The sequence below is a fragment of the Melospiza melodia genome, chromosome 2 (assembly GCF_035770615.1).
Source record: "Melospiza melodia melodia isolate bMelMel2 chromosome 2, bMelMel2.pri, whole genome shotgun sequence".
Lineage (NCBI taxonomy): Eukaryota > Metazoa > Chordata > Aves > Passeriformes > Passerellidae > Melospiza > Melospiza melodia.
In genome coordinates, this window is record NC_086195.1 from 26,752,344 (window position 1) to 26,767,219 (window position 14,876).

The 14,876-nt window shown below is 36.7% G+C and overlaps 1 protein-coding gene across 2 annotated transcripts in view; it reads right to left on the reverse strand.

The window, feature by feature from the left end:
* The window catches only part of CBLB (Cbl proto-oncogene B), a 128,154-nt gene that overhangs the window by 107,462 nt on the left and 5,816 nt on the right, over nucleotides 1-14,876 (reverse strand). For both annotated transcript variants that reach the window (XM_063148179.1, XM_063148180.1), the window contains exon 3: nucleotides 9,652-9,902. In XM_063148179.1, the coding sequence (XP_063004249.1) occupies nucleotides 9,652-9,902 (251 nt within the window). The remainder of the gene's footprint in view (nucleotides 1-9,651; nucleotides 9,903-14,876) is intronic.

The window sequence follows — 14,876 nt, forward strand, 5'->3', positions numbered from 1 at the left end:
TTTTTTCTCATGCAGTCATTTCTTAAACAATACTGTATTACCCAAAATATACTATTTTAAGTGAGATAACTAACAAATGAATTTATCACCTCTTTAAAAGTAACAAGACTTCTGATATAGAGCCAATGAAGGTGTTTGGGTTTTTTCAGAAAAAAAGAGTTAAGAAAAAGCCTTCAGAACATTACTGAGGCCTAACACACACACAAAACAACTAAGATGATTAAAATGTTTCTTTGTTTTTACTGTAACCAAGACTAGAATTTGTCACAGAACAATCCTCTACACAAGCTAGGGAACAATCATAGATTCTCCACTAACTATGTAGGTTTCACTTCTTTGAATGTGTGTCCTGGTTCTGGACAGGGTTCATTTTTACAGTAGCTGGGATGGAGGGCATGGCCAGTTGGGATGGATCAGCTCCACAGTCTCCCTTTTGTAAGCTTTTGTTATTAACATGGTTACTGCTCCTGCTCATTTTCTTATCTCATTGCAGCTTCCAGTAAATTGTTCTATCTGGGCCCCAGATATAATTATTCAGCATTTTCAAGAGACCCTTATTTTACTCACTCATAAACAAGCCCATGGATCCTTCTCTTTCTGCCATCATGTCTGATCCAATCCTGCAATATGTCAAGTACTTTCTCAAGGGTCTTGATATTCTCCACTGTCGGTCACATCAAGATAAACAGACACAGTGCAATACAGTGTATTGGAGCTCAGGAGACAGAGAGAGCAGCTAATCAGGAGCTGATAAGACTTCCACACCTTATTATTCAGTATTCTTGCCCACCAGGAGATATTTGCATTGGGCAAGGTAGATGCAAAACTGGAGCTAATATTTAAAATGAGATATGGTTGTGGATTTTATTTCTAAAGACACATTTGTTCGGTACCACAGACAAAACAAAGTAAGGCTCAAATTACTGTCAGTGATAACTTTGTGTAAGACTTGTGGAATAAATAAGGTAATCTTGACACATTTTTGCTACAGATTATAGGAATAATTTCCTTTTTTATTGCTGCTTCAAATTTCAAAGCCATATAGTTTCATCGTTTTATCTTACAGGAAAGCAAGGATATGTTTTGTGAACTCTCCCACAAGTGGTATCAAGTAGAAGACAAAAATTAAATTTAATTATTTTTCCCCAAATTTTTTCTCCCCGTGTAGAGTCAGAGCTTGCCAAAAATCAGCCAAAGACTGGCTCATCAGAAGGGCTGTCCAGGGCCCCAGTGGAGTCCTGATCTATACAATGCATCAGATACTATCCTAAAATTTCATCTCCACTGTTTGACCATTTAAGAATCATAAATCAAAGTCCTCTTACAGAGATATCATAACGACCTCATTCATACAGGAATTAAATTTAGCTCAATCCATATGCTAGCACATACTATAATCTTTCATTGTATACCCCAGAAATGTGTTTCTTAGGCATCTGCTACTTCTATGTTTCCCCTTTAGTTTATTGTCTTATTTCATACTAGCAAGAAATACAGTTAAATCTACCTCTACATTGGATACACCAGAAGAAGTAAAGTAATAACTATGATGACCAAATATACTAAAATAAAGAAACAATTACTTCCTCACCAATTTTCTGATCTGCCAAGATATTTGCAAGATATAAATACAATAAAACTAATACAATGTTCAATATGTATTTCACCTCACACAATGTTAAACACTACATAATGAAAGAGATTACAGGGAAAATTTTCCATTATGAGACAACACTGCTCCTTAATTCCCACATGAAATCTGAGCAAATGATGGTGAAAGTATTCATTGTTTCATCATATGCTAGAGACAAATATAAAGACATTTCAATAATGAATACCTTGGTTGCACTCAAGCAGAAAGATTAAAAATGTTTTTAGTCATCTACATTATTAACTAGAACCTGATGACAAGCCACCTGGTTGCTTGCTCAGGAAGTTTTATCCCTCACGTAAATTCACTTACTGACTTCTTTTTCCATCTGCACTGTGGCTTAAGATGTACTTCTTTTCAGAGTTTACTCTTCATCCTTTGCATGATTACCCATCCTGCTTATTTGTTTTGTTTTTTTTTAACAGTTTTGTTCATTGCAGTCTTTTTTTTGTGTAAATATCACATTTTCTTTCAAATCAAGCAAATTATATTCCTAAACTCAAGAGAATATGCTTTAAAATTATTTGGAATTGCTCAGTATAAAAGACTGAAACATACCAACATATTCATCTTGCAAGCAACAAAACTGTTTTGTGCATACAACAGCAAACCTACATTTTTAACAAGAGATCCTTGTTCCTCCAATACAAATTAACCATATTAAAGGTTTGTCTCATTCTAGAGCATGCACAGCATTATTGCACGATCTGTAAAGACAAAGTTAGCTTGCAAATGTGCAGCCACTGATAAAAAAGACTTGCTAAATAATTATATTAACTCTGTTATTTTTAGTATGATTCAAGTAAATTAACTTTATTAACATTGAAGCAAAGAACAGAACAGGAAGAAAAAAAATTTAAGTCAAATGATCACAAAGTATTTTTTAAATTCCATAACATTATCAAAATATCCCCTAGCATGCCAGATTTTAATGAATGGAATACAGCAGTTCCACCCATCAGCTCTTCCATCACTATCCCACTCTGTCATTTTGTTTTGAACTAAAACTTCAACTGTGTTAATCAAAACATATACTGCCACTTTTTCAGATGAAGGTTATTTCTTACTCTTTACAGGTTAATGAAACTGTCTCTACTATAGGTTTGATACATAACAAGCATGTCTTCTAGGCTGGTTTTTTGATCAAGCATTCCTTGGACAAAGGATTACCACTACAGCACGTTTGTTTTTACAAAATGGCTTTACTTAACTTTCAAAGAGCTTCTATTGACTAAACAGCAAGTGTAGCACTTGAAAGTGATTATTCCCAAACTTTTCTTCATCTTTTATAGAATAAAAGCAGACTTTTATTCTTTCATGTTTCTAGTTTTTGATGGAAAACAATGCCACAGAAAATTAAGAGAAGGAAACCATTTCTTTTAATAGCCTAAAAATAAAATTATATGTGCTTATAAGTTTAGGCATACAATTCATAAAAATGGATCCTTTTTCCTATAATCTTCCTTGTGTTCCTGTTTGCATGGCAAGCAGCTTCCATCATGCAGGCTAGTGTTGAAGGCATCCCAAAACAAATACCTTATCACTGAATATAGAATACTTCTGGAGATAGAGAAGCAGAGACCACATTTTCTAAAAATCAAATGCACATGGAAAAGTGATTGATGAAAGGTGCATTCAGGTCCATTGCAGGAGACTTGCTAAATTCAGGAGTCAGCGCTGCCTGCTGCTCAGAAAGTTCCCAAAGTTGCTACCTTGGGCTGTATGGTACCTAAGGACACAGCTCTATTTATAGCTGGTGACCATGCTCTGCCCCCACAAGCAGAGCTCTCCCTATATAGACCCTGCAGGCAAGTAAGGAGCAGGGATGTGAGACACAGAGCTGCTGCAGACCAGCAATGGGGACTGGTATCCTCACTGCAATGGAGTATTTCCAGACATCTCTGACCAAAAGAATTGTATGTTCAGAAAACCACCTACTTCCCCCAGTTCATTGTGCCATCCCATATTATGCTCTGAAGAGAAATTGAAATTATACAGAAAACTATGTCAGTCATTTTGCATTATCCTAGCAGCAGAACTATCATTAGCTTTATCATAGAGGAAACTAATATATGGAAAGCCTACAGAACTGATTCCCCCAACTGTGCTTTTTGAGAGCTTTCACACCTGCCCAAAATGGGTATAAATGGTATGGCACCTTAAAATTTGGCAACAGCATCATGCACACTTTCATAAGGCATAAATAATAATAAAAAAGACAACAAGGAAAATATCAGACTATGTCTATATCCCCTTACAACCAGCTGAACTCTACTCAGACATGACTACCAACACCACATTACCTGTAAAATGTTTGAAAGAGACCTTTCACTAACATACAAAATGCTGTTTGACTTTATAAGAGTAAAAAGTAAAAGAAAGTGCACATATCTCTCCTCTACACAACTAGATATGAATCAAGGAACTAAATCAATTATAAGAATTTACAAGCCATTATTTTTTCATTAGGATCCTTTGTGGTTTTAGAAATCCTTGTCTTACTCTGCAATCTGAATAAATAGTTGCCTCTAAGTAACTCCGGTACTAATACTTCCTTTGTTCTCATTTGACAATACCCGCCCCCAAGCACTAAAGATGATAAAAAAAAAATCTAAAATTCAAATATGGCCTTACAACAACTGCAGTCACACAGCCTGTTTGCATTAATGCTGAGAACAAGCTGTCATAATACTGCTCTACCATTTGTAACCTCCACACGTTCTCACCTGCCCTCTGCAAAAAGAGTCTCTTTGTCTGAAAAGTGTATTTGTGTAACATTCCTTTTTTAATTTAAACTGTAACCAAAAATAGCAAACAGCTTGTGCTCCACCAAATCTGCACTGAAGCTCAACTACTCATGTGGATCAGGTACACCAAAGAGTTTATTAAAGCTGTTTGGTTTACATCTGGTTTTGCATCACATCTAAGGAACAGGAGGGGAGAAAAGGGTGGAAATTCTCACCATAACATAAAAGCTTAAAAATAAAAAATTCATTGCATTTCCTGCTCCTTATTAGATGCAACCCCATCTAATCAGTCATGCACTCACTTTTCCTCAGAAGAAGCCTCTTTGTTAGAGGCTATTTATTGTAGCCAGGTTCCATTCCCAATTACCTTATCATACATTATACATTGAAAGAAAAAGTGCCCTCCTTTTTCTAGGGACACACAGAAGCAATGGGCCAACACTCCAGAAAACTTTCAAGCACAGTAAGGCAATTTCTTCCACTAAAAATCTAGTGAAGGAATGATCTAAAAATACAAATAAACACAAGAAGGCAAAAACCAAATACTAGATTCCTTTCTCTCAGCTTCAGCAAGACTAGAGTAGAACAGTCAATATATTACACCTCTAAAATGTATTGAGACACTTTAAGTTTAGGGGTTTATATATCATGTTAAGTAACAGACTGATGGTATGTATAGCTTAGAGGAATTTACTGGAGACCAAAAACTACATAATACGCTTGGAAAACAGAACAAATCACAGGATACCAAGGAGCCCATAACTTTTATTCAACAATTATGAAGCTATCTATGTGATGTCCACCAAAAGCCAAAACTGTCTCTATGGAAAGGGCCACTAACAGCATCCTTTTCTGAATCTGTGCATTCTATTTGTCAAACAAAAAAACATCAGCCAAAACAATCTTAACTTCTCCAAACAAAATCATCCTGAACTAAAACTTTACTCTTCCTGATCCTTCCCACAATCAACAAAACCCGCTCTGCCTGGAGACACAAACAAGTTGTGAAGCTAGCTAAGTTATAAACTTCCTAAATTCCTATAAATAAAACAGCCAGGTTGTGATATAAGTGGAGGTAATTCAAGGAAGCAGAGTAAGTTACCTCACAGCACAGGACACAAGTACACAAAGGGCTACTGCATTACAGCTGGCACACCTGACACCCATCCTGATACTATTTTAACCTCTTATCAAGTCTGTACTATCAAAATAAGGAGAAATAGGTGAGAAATTTCTGCAGCAGAAAGAACGTTGTGTACTTTAATGCACCAGTTCAAGGTCTTGATCCAAGAACCATAACTGACCACAGCAGTCAACACGGACTTTAGGAAGAGGAATGGAATACTCCATAAACCCAGTAACAGCCATGAACAGTAACAAAGGAGAACTTATCTATCATTTGAATTGCAGGTACAAGACCTCCTTAGAAGACTTGAGAGACTATAAGAATTCTGCACCAACATTTCAACAAGCTGTACAATATAGAAACACGTAATTTGAATCAAGACTTTCTAGACAGAAACAAGTGGTTTTGTGATCATCTTGAAGGACTTTGACATTTCCTTCACACACATCTTCTTCCACTGACCACAAAATCACCACAGGTCTTCTCTTGACATCTTCACCTGTACCATCTGCTACTTTAGAAATATCTATGTTCCACCTCTGGAATACCACTTTAAAACAAACGGCCAACCAACTCTGGCTGAACCAAGGAGCATTTTAGGAGATTATTAAAAACAAGTATACACCCTGGTTTTATACTTTTCTGCCTCTCCTCTTATAAAGGGCCTATAGCAGAAGGCGAGCAATATTAAAAGTCAGAAAATAAGTTCCATTTCAAGACATTCTTCTAAGGTTATGATTTACAGGAGATCACAGGAAACCTTCCACTTGTCTCCATTAGTAAGAAGTGAGGACTATGTCCAGCACCTTGAATGAATCCAAATGTAATCTCCCCACTGCCACTTTATTCCTCCTATAGTCTTATTATTATAACTTCTGTGCTTGATTTCTACACCTGGATAACACATTTGTCTCAAAAACTTCCATTCAGAGTTTTTATTTTTTCTGAATGCCTAATTCTGGAATACAGCAAAAAGGAAGGAAGTTTGGACTTCACTGAAATGATGCTTTCCAGCTTTAGTTTACTTCCCAATAAACAAAGGGCAAAAAGAAAAGCAATGAAAAGAAGAAAAGACAACCCCAAAACCTTCAAAGACAGAGAAACTCTTTTAAGAGTAGACGAGCCTGAACCAGTAATTCTAATAATCTTGCGTTAATAACCTTTTAAAAAGTAAAATCTGTGACAAAAATTAAAATTACTTCGTTCACAGAAAGACTTCTGCATGATCTATATCTAGTACTGTTTACAGAACTTACTGGACATTATCTCTTAGTTCATTAAGCAAGAAGGCTGAAAGGACATAATTTTGTAGAAGACACCATACTCAGAAAATGAAGCAGTTAAGCACAGGAAACAAACTTGCAAACCCTATTTTCCCTTAGCGAGACTCATGCAATAGAGTACAGAACGGCAGCACCAACTACTCTTAAATGGCCATCACATGTGTTTGATATGGAAACAAGATACTGTGGGAGTCAGATTATGTACAAATGGCTGACAGAAAAGCTTACAGTGCATTAGTGCTGCTTCTCTAACTTGTTTCATCCAAAGGATCTTTGAAAACTAAAATCTATGATAAATTATTCGCAATAGAGTAATTTTTGTGTCACACAAACAAAATCACATGCATATTTGCACTGGTTCCTAAATGTACCATCACTGTAGAAATGAAGATTAATCAATAATGCTAATAGGCTAAAATGATACCAATCAGATTTATGAAGAATGAAGCTTTTCTCTTTGTCATGATGCCCTTTTATCCAGAAACTTAAATAGAGTAAGAATGAAAACCACAGAAACTGTCCAGGTGCCAACATTTGCCTTACCTTTTCTTAAAACTATTTCCCAATAATTCGACTACAAATTGACAGTCATTTTGGAATAATCTTCAAAAACACAATCTTTAAATGATCACTGCTACAATTACACTATAATGCTAACAAATAAGATCAGTGCAAGCATATTTGGAAGCAAAGAAAACATAATAAAAACTTCTTTTGTTAAGTTACCAAGAATTAGCAGGATCAAGTATATTGAAGATACTGCGTCATATGGCTCAGCAAGCAAGTACACCTTAATTCAACTTAAAACTAGGACACACATACAGATAAAGCATCACCAGTGGATGAAAGATGATACACTGAAATCATAAATAGACTTTTACTTGGAATGACATGGGTCATGATCTAATGAAGTGATGCTTACAATTTTTTTGTTTTAAGTCAGAATGCAATTTGTTCAGGAAACACAGCTAACAATTTGAACACAAGTAAAACATTTCTATTACGCTCCTGTTTTCAAGCTCTGAACTCCATCAGTTAGGCAAAATAAGATAGCTGCCACCTTCTGAAATATTGATTTTAAAAGCCTGAAATAATTATGATTCAGTGTACTTCATTAATATGATTTGTTTTAGAATCCCACCTCTCCATCCATCTCACAAGAATGACCCAAACAGACAGTAAATATGCTAACTACACCTTCTTCAAAGGAAGCACTTTGTGCTTCCCAAAAAATGTCCTTCTATCACCACTGTTACCCTAACAAGAAAATGTAATGGCTAACTGGAAAGAAGCAACTCTAGCAACAAGAGTTACTAAAATACTGCCTGAATGACTGTGCAGAGCTCATAGCAAGTAGTTTGAAAAAGTGACACTGAAATTTGCTTTAATTTTTGCTAACTTTAAGCAAGCCTGTAACTAGATTAAGGCTTCATACAACACAGGTAAGTCAAAATAAAACCCGCTTATATAATCAAACTACTTCAGTCAAATTTCCCTTGTCATAACAAGTTCATATTTCCTTCGACACACAATGACTTCTGTCACTCTTCATACACCAAATGGGATACCTAAAATAGGCAGCAATAGGCTCAGTGATAACTCTCTCAAGAGCTCTGGTAAGAACACATCTGCAGTGAAAACATGGGTTTACACACTTACAAATTCAAACACAAAAACCATTCATTCATCAAAGTCTTTACTGATCACTAAAATACCTTAAACAATGTATTTTGCTCCTCTTGGAGCATTTTTGCCTGGACAGTTTTGATGTTAAGAAAAAGTCCTTAGGTGTCAAGCAAATTTCAGACACCCTCCCAAGCCCAAAAGACTACCACAGCAGACTGAGTAGCTATAATCACTGCCAAAGATCTGGAAGGAACATATGTACAATTCAAACATAACAGCAGTGACATTTACAAGAATGTAGACATTTCACTACTTCTACCAACAATTTCACCAGCTGTAAAACTACACTGCCACCATGCCTGCCTCAGAGCTCAAATGCAGACAGACAGAAGAGCAGGAATTCAATCCTCCATTCACTTGTAATCTCATTCCTCACTATCTCCTTTAAAAAGAGGAGACTTCAGAAAGAGCAATGTCTCCCTCATTTGCACAGATTTACAGTAATACCACACAAGGTAAAGACTAATGGCCACAACAATTTGTATCCCCCTCTTCTCAAAACAAGATTGCAGATCTTGCACAGAATTTCCTGAGATATTATTTTTTACAATATTAGGCAATCAAATCAAATATTAAAAACTTCCTCAGTTACCAACAAGAGTGCAGATAAAGTGGACATTAATTCCTTTTATTAAAACTGAACCATTACAAATCCATTAGATTTCCAAAAAGGTTTCATGGCATGAAACTAACATTATCATTACCTCACCATAAAATCACATAATATTTGAAAAGTGTGAATATTGTTTTGCTTCATTCCATCACTTGTGAAAACTCTAAGTCAATATCCATCATGGCTCCCAAAGTTTAAGGATGTAGGGTAGGGAGGGAGGTCATGCTCAATCCAAGTGAACAGTCACTCTCTCTACCACAGGAAAAACTACATACTGTAAGCCCTGTGAATAAGTAATTACAATGAAATGAATGTTTTATGAAGGAAATGCACTTGGTTTTAAAGGTCACAAAGCGACAGATTAGAGCATACAGTGAAACAAATCCAGCAAATTACTGATTGAACTGCAGGGTCAATGAATCCAAGCAATAAATATTTCTGCTCTTTGAATAATTAAAAATGTCAAAACACAATGACTGCAGACAACAGTGCTAAGAATGCAGACAGACCAGATGATCTACTTCACATTTAAGTATTTAGCTTACCTGTCCTGTGACTGCTCTTCATACATTCTTTCCTTTCCTTCTTTAAAGAGTCTTATGGCCCGTTTGGATTTTTTCATAAGGCTGTCAATGTAGATTTTAAAATACTCATTCTCACTGAGTTGTGCAAGTTTCTGGTTGTCATCGTATTTGCTCAGTATAAGTCGCAAATGTTGGTAAGTATCAGGTAGAATGTCAAGTATGTAAGGTGGGCTGTTTTTGAGTTGAAGCTTTGGGTTTTGGCACAATCTTACCTATAAGCAAAAAAAAGAGGATGTAAAAGACAAGAAAACCATTGAGACAAAAACTGATCTGATATTTTCCAATTTATCAGGTATAACATACTTCTCTAGCCTCCAGTCCCAAAGAATTAAATCCTACTTCATTTATATTCTGTGAAATTCCAACATAGTCTCTAATGTCAAAAGAGGCAAAATTTTACTCAATCTTGTCACATCTATAAAAAGCAAACAAGCTTACCTACATGTTTTGTGAGTTTGCCCTGAAAGTATGATTTTTTCTGTCTAATATATGCTAAGGAGCATATCAAAACACAGCACGCAAAAATGCCAAGAGCAGTACTTTCATACATATCTGTTTTTTGCAGGTTAACTTAGCTACAGGTGTTTAAGTATCTACTAAGAACTGACATAAATTACTTTGTCATCTACTGGCTCTCTTTATCCAGCAATACAGTCTCTGAGACCCTAGGGAAATTTAATTTTGAAAGCTCTGCACATAAGAAAATGGTCTGAACTGTGATAGTGCTTCAAAAGTTATTACCTACAACAGACAGACTTTGGGTCACTCAAAACCAGATATTGTAAACCAGGAAACAAAAATATTATAAAGTCACTGTTTTCCAGCTCCTGGCTGGAATAGAAGTTCAGTGCTTTGCCTTAGGCTGGGTGAGGAGGTGCCCACCAAAGCTTCTTTCTCATTCCCCTACCCATAACGAAAGACTTGTACGTCAAGACAAGGAGAGGGAGAGATCATTCACCAAACACTGTCACAGGTACTTAATATTAAGATACTTAGCCTCCACTCGGGGAACTTAATTCATTTAATTAATAAAACCAAACCTTAAAAACACATTCCACCCACCACTCCCTCCTTCCCTAATTTTATGTTCCACTCTACCTCCTCCCCCACAGTAGTACAGTGAATGGGAGCTGTGAGTGGTCAGTTCATCACTCCCTGTCTCTGCCACTCCTCTCTCCTTGAGAGAACTCCTCACACTTTTCCCTTGCTCCAGACAAGGGTCCCTCCCATAGGAGACAGTTATTTTTGAACTTCCCCAGCATGAGTCCTCCTCACAGACCACAGATCTAAACAAACTCCTCTACAACATATCCAGTTCTTCACAAACTCCTCTACAACATATCCTCTCCATAGGGTGTAGTCCTCCAGGAACAGACTGCCCCAGCATGGGTCCTCTGCAGGGACCCAAGTTCTGCCAGGAAACCCGCTCCAACGTGGGCTCTTCTCTCCACGGGAGCACAGGTCCTGCCAGGAGCCTGTTCTAGCACAGGTTCCTGAGGTATCACAGCCCACATCAGCCTGCTCTGACACCGGGTGCTCCATGGCTTACATGGAATGTCGGCTCCACTGTGGACCTGCACGGCTGCCACCATGGGCTGGGGGGGAATCCCTGCTCCAGCACCCAGAACACCTCCCCCTCCTTCACTGAGCTGTGTGGCTGCAGAGGTGTTTCTCTCACACATTCTCACTCCCCTCTTCCCTGGCTGCAATTTGCTTCTGCACAGAAGCTTTTCTCCCCCTTCTTTAAGACATTAGCCCAGAAGCACCACTGTTGCCAATGGCCATCAGCAGATCCATCTTGGAGCTGGCTGCTCTACTGGGCAGGAGGGAATCTTCTGGCAGTGCCTCAGCAAAACTATCCCTGTAGTGCCTTCACTACTAAAACTTTGCCATTTAAAGCAAATAGAAGAAAACATCTCAATGGACTTGGAATCATTGTGATCCCAAATGGCACAAATATTAATTGAATATATATTAAACAAAGAATAAGTTTAGGCTAATAGAATATCTTTATTTGAATCTAGTTCCCACTGGAAATGTTACTGGAAGAGAAAGGTACTGTTTGTTTCCTACACATCCTTAACATAGCAAGATTAGAATTGTTTCTGAGCTATCTACATTTTCTGATAGTTTGTTCTGTAATGCTCTGCTCTAGAAGAAAAAGAGAGTAAAATTAACAGGTAGTTTTTGACTGCTGAAGCACTGAGCTACTCAAGCTCAGCTAAAGCATTGCATAGGGACACAATCTAGATGTGTGTGCAGCTGTACATATGCAAATACTTATGAAGAAATTAAGACCATGTGGTATAAAAGTTTTATAGGGACCATTTGGAGATTGCCACATTATATATTAGTGACTTTGACATTCTTTTGAGGTAACTAATGAGGCTATAAAAACATCTTAATACTGCTGAAAGGAGATTCCTATTCCTACTAATCTATCAACTTGAAAAAATGCATCCTTGAGCTTTTCTGGGAGAGAGGGGAACAAACCTGTATCCTGTAACACTCAACCTCTCTACTCAGAGCCCTATCACTATTGCTGACCTCTCCTGTAATTTCTACATCTACACCATTAAGAAATTCACTGCATTAAGATTGCTGCCACTAACAGACCTTCATGCACCCCAAAGAGCAAAGCAAACAGGTAATAGTTTGGGTCTGAAACATACAGTGCAAGAACAAAACCAGGCAATTACACTGAGGTAACAGGTGGTCATAGAAAAGTGGAGATAGAGTGGACAAAAGTCAAGCACTTAGAAGTTTTTTAAAAGTTCAGCATCATTTGAAACAGTATTTAAAACATAACATTTGCAATAGCTCCCCTCATTTCACTGATTGTTATTTTAGTAATTTCTATTATTCTTTCAACTTTTAGACCAAGTAATACATCAGGAAGCCTTCTGACATGTTGTAGAACATCCTTATCCCAGAGAAATTTACATCTCAGTAGGGAAAAAAAAAAGGAAGCAGGCAAATATGAATACATGAGCTATTCAACATGCTGAAGAATGGTTCAGAGACTGAACACCAGCAGTTTGGTATTTCTAGACATAAACTGCAAAGTTCCACAGCAAGCTCTCAAATAATTTAATGGCTTACAAAGGAACTCCTTAAAGTTGAGAATGTGCTGGAAGGAAACAGAAAAAAAACTAAAGCATATTTGATCATCTCTTGACCAGTAATGAAGTCTGAAACTGCAATCCACAACTGCAAGAGCTTTGAAAATGAAAATAACTTGTTTCTATTTTATGTGATATAGATAAGGTCATCAGGATTTTAAAAAGGGACAACAGGGCCCCAGGTGTGGGTTAGAAGATGTCTAAAGCAGTATTTTCAAAGAATAAAGGTTGGCTATGATAGCATTCTTACAAGATCAGAAAAGCACTGAAGTTAGGCTGACAGGTAGAATTCTCTAAGGAGATGTCAGTAACACAGGCAAAGAATCTTACATGTGTAGCTAGACCTGAAAATCATCCATGCAGAGACATACAGGAATTTCTTTTAGTAGAAGAGTAAGAAGAACTGGAATCCCAAATACAGAAGTGAAAATCTTTATGAAAACCAGATTCTTATTTTCCTCTGAACTTTGAGTTCACTGTGATTTCTGGTTTAGTGAAAACGTGAAACTAGAAGGACATTCTTCACAAGACCAACTACAGGTGACACAAATCTGTCACTGATCAAGCCTCACAACTCTCTGAAGTAACAAACATAAGGGAAAAAACATCTGAAAGATCAAAATGTTTATTCAGAGAAAAAAGTCAGCAATGAGAGCAGACCACAAGCAGAGAAGGCTGCTGTGTAAGTAATAAGTAAATCATTCTGAATTACTTATTTACCCTAACTTAAATCTCATGAACAAAGAATTAATTACCTTTCTGAAGCCTATCTTTTTGATCAGATGTGCCAACAAGCAGAATATAAGGGATTTCATATATATTAGAAATACCATTAAAATATTAAAACAAGAAAAAGCAATTTGCTTATGCCAGTTGCTGTATTTTCAACAATCAGCCCATTCAGCTATACAGAAATAATATCCATTTATAAGGAAGAACTATATTTTCTTCCAGAACTTGTTGAAAGTTTTCTTCAGTCTCACATCATTACATACAAGATAGTTTACAAGGCTACACTTTCTGCTGAATTTGGAGAGATAAATACAGCACATTACCAGAACCTTCCATTTTAGAACAAGCTTTTAAGAAAACCACACAAAAATTCTTCAACACCTTCATTAACTTTATGCATTATAATTGAAAAAAATACTAATAGTATGTTCAAATCAGAGATCCACTGAAGTAGTATAAGATTTCCTTCACTTTACAGAGTACACAAGGCTTCAAAGGAAGTAAGTCTGTAAGGAGATGGTTGGTAAACCATATGGTTTCCAGTCAGGATGTCCTGACACATACCACAGCAGTTCACAATTAAAAGTAAGCAGTAAGAAAAGACACCTGCTGACGCAAAAGATTTGCCAAGAGCTTTCTTCAAAAGAAAACAGAACTCAAAACAAACAAACACAAAAAAAAACCCAACATCCCTAAAATAAAGAAATCTATATTGCACTCTACGAGGCAACTCTCACCAACACATGAGGAGCGGACATGAATCATATCACTGTGTGATTTTTGTATTGTTATGACTGGAAGTAAGCATGTATATATTTAGCAAGCACTCAGTGGTAAAAAATGAAAGGCAGTAAGCAAGTTAGTAAAAAATATCTCTCTTATTGAGGCAAACTGAGACAAAATTAAGCTCCTTTCAGTAGCTCACACTCAGGGAAAATCCAAGTACTTAATCCAGAATCACAGAAACAATAAGATTGCAACTCTGTGAAAACTGAGGCATTACCTTAATCTACCAGAAACTGATTTTGAAACAGTTAACTCTGGAATTTCCAGACAATTTACTTCTAGTTCCTTTGCAGAAAAACATTAATCCCCTCTCCCCTTCTTGCCCACCTCTAACCAAAATAAATGCCACTACTCAAAACTTTTGAAGATATTTATCTTACTCTATAAGGCATTTTTTCATAGCATCATCGGAGATAAGAGTAATGGAGGCTGATTGTACACAGACAATTAATTTCTTGCTAAAAACTATGTTCTATCTGATCAGAATTTATTTAAAGCAAAGTTGACAGCCCCTGACTCATTTGACAAAAGCACCCTTGTTCAAGC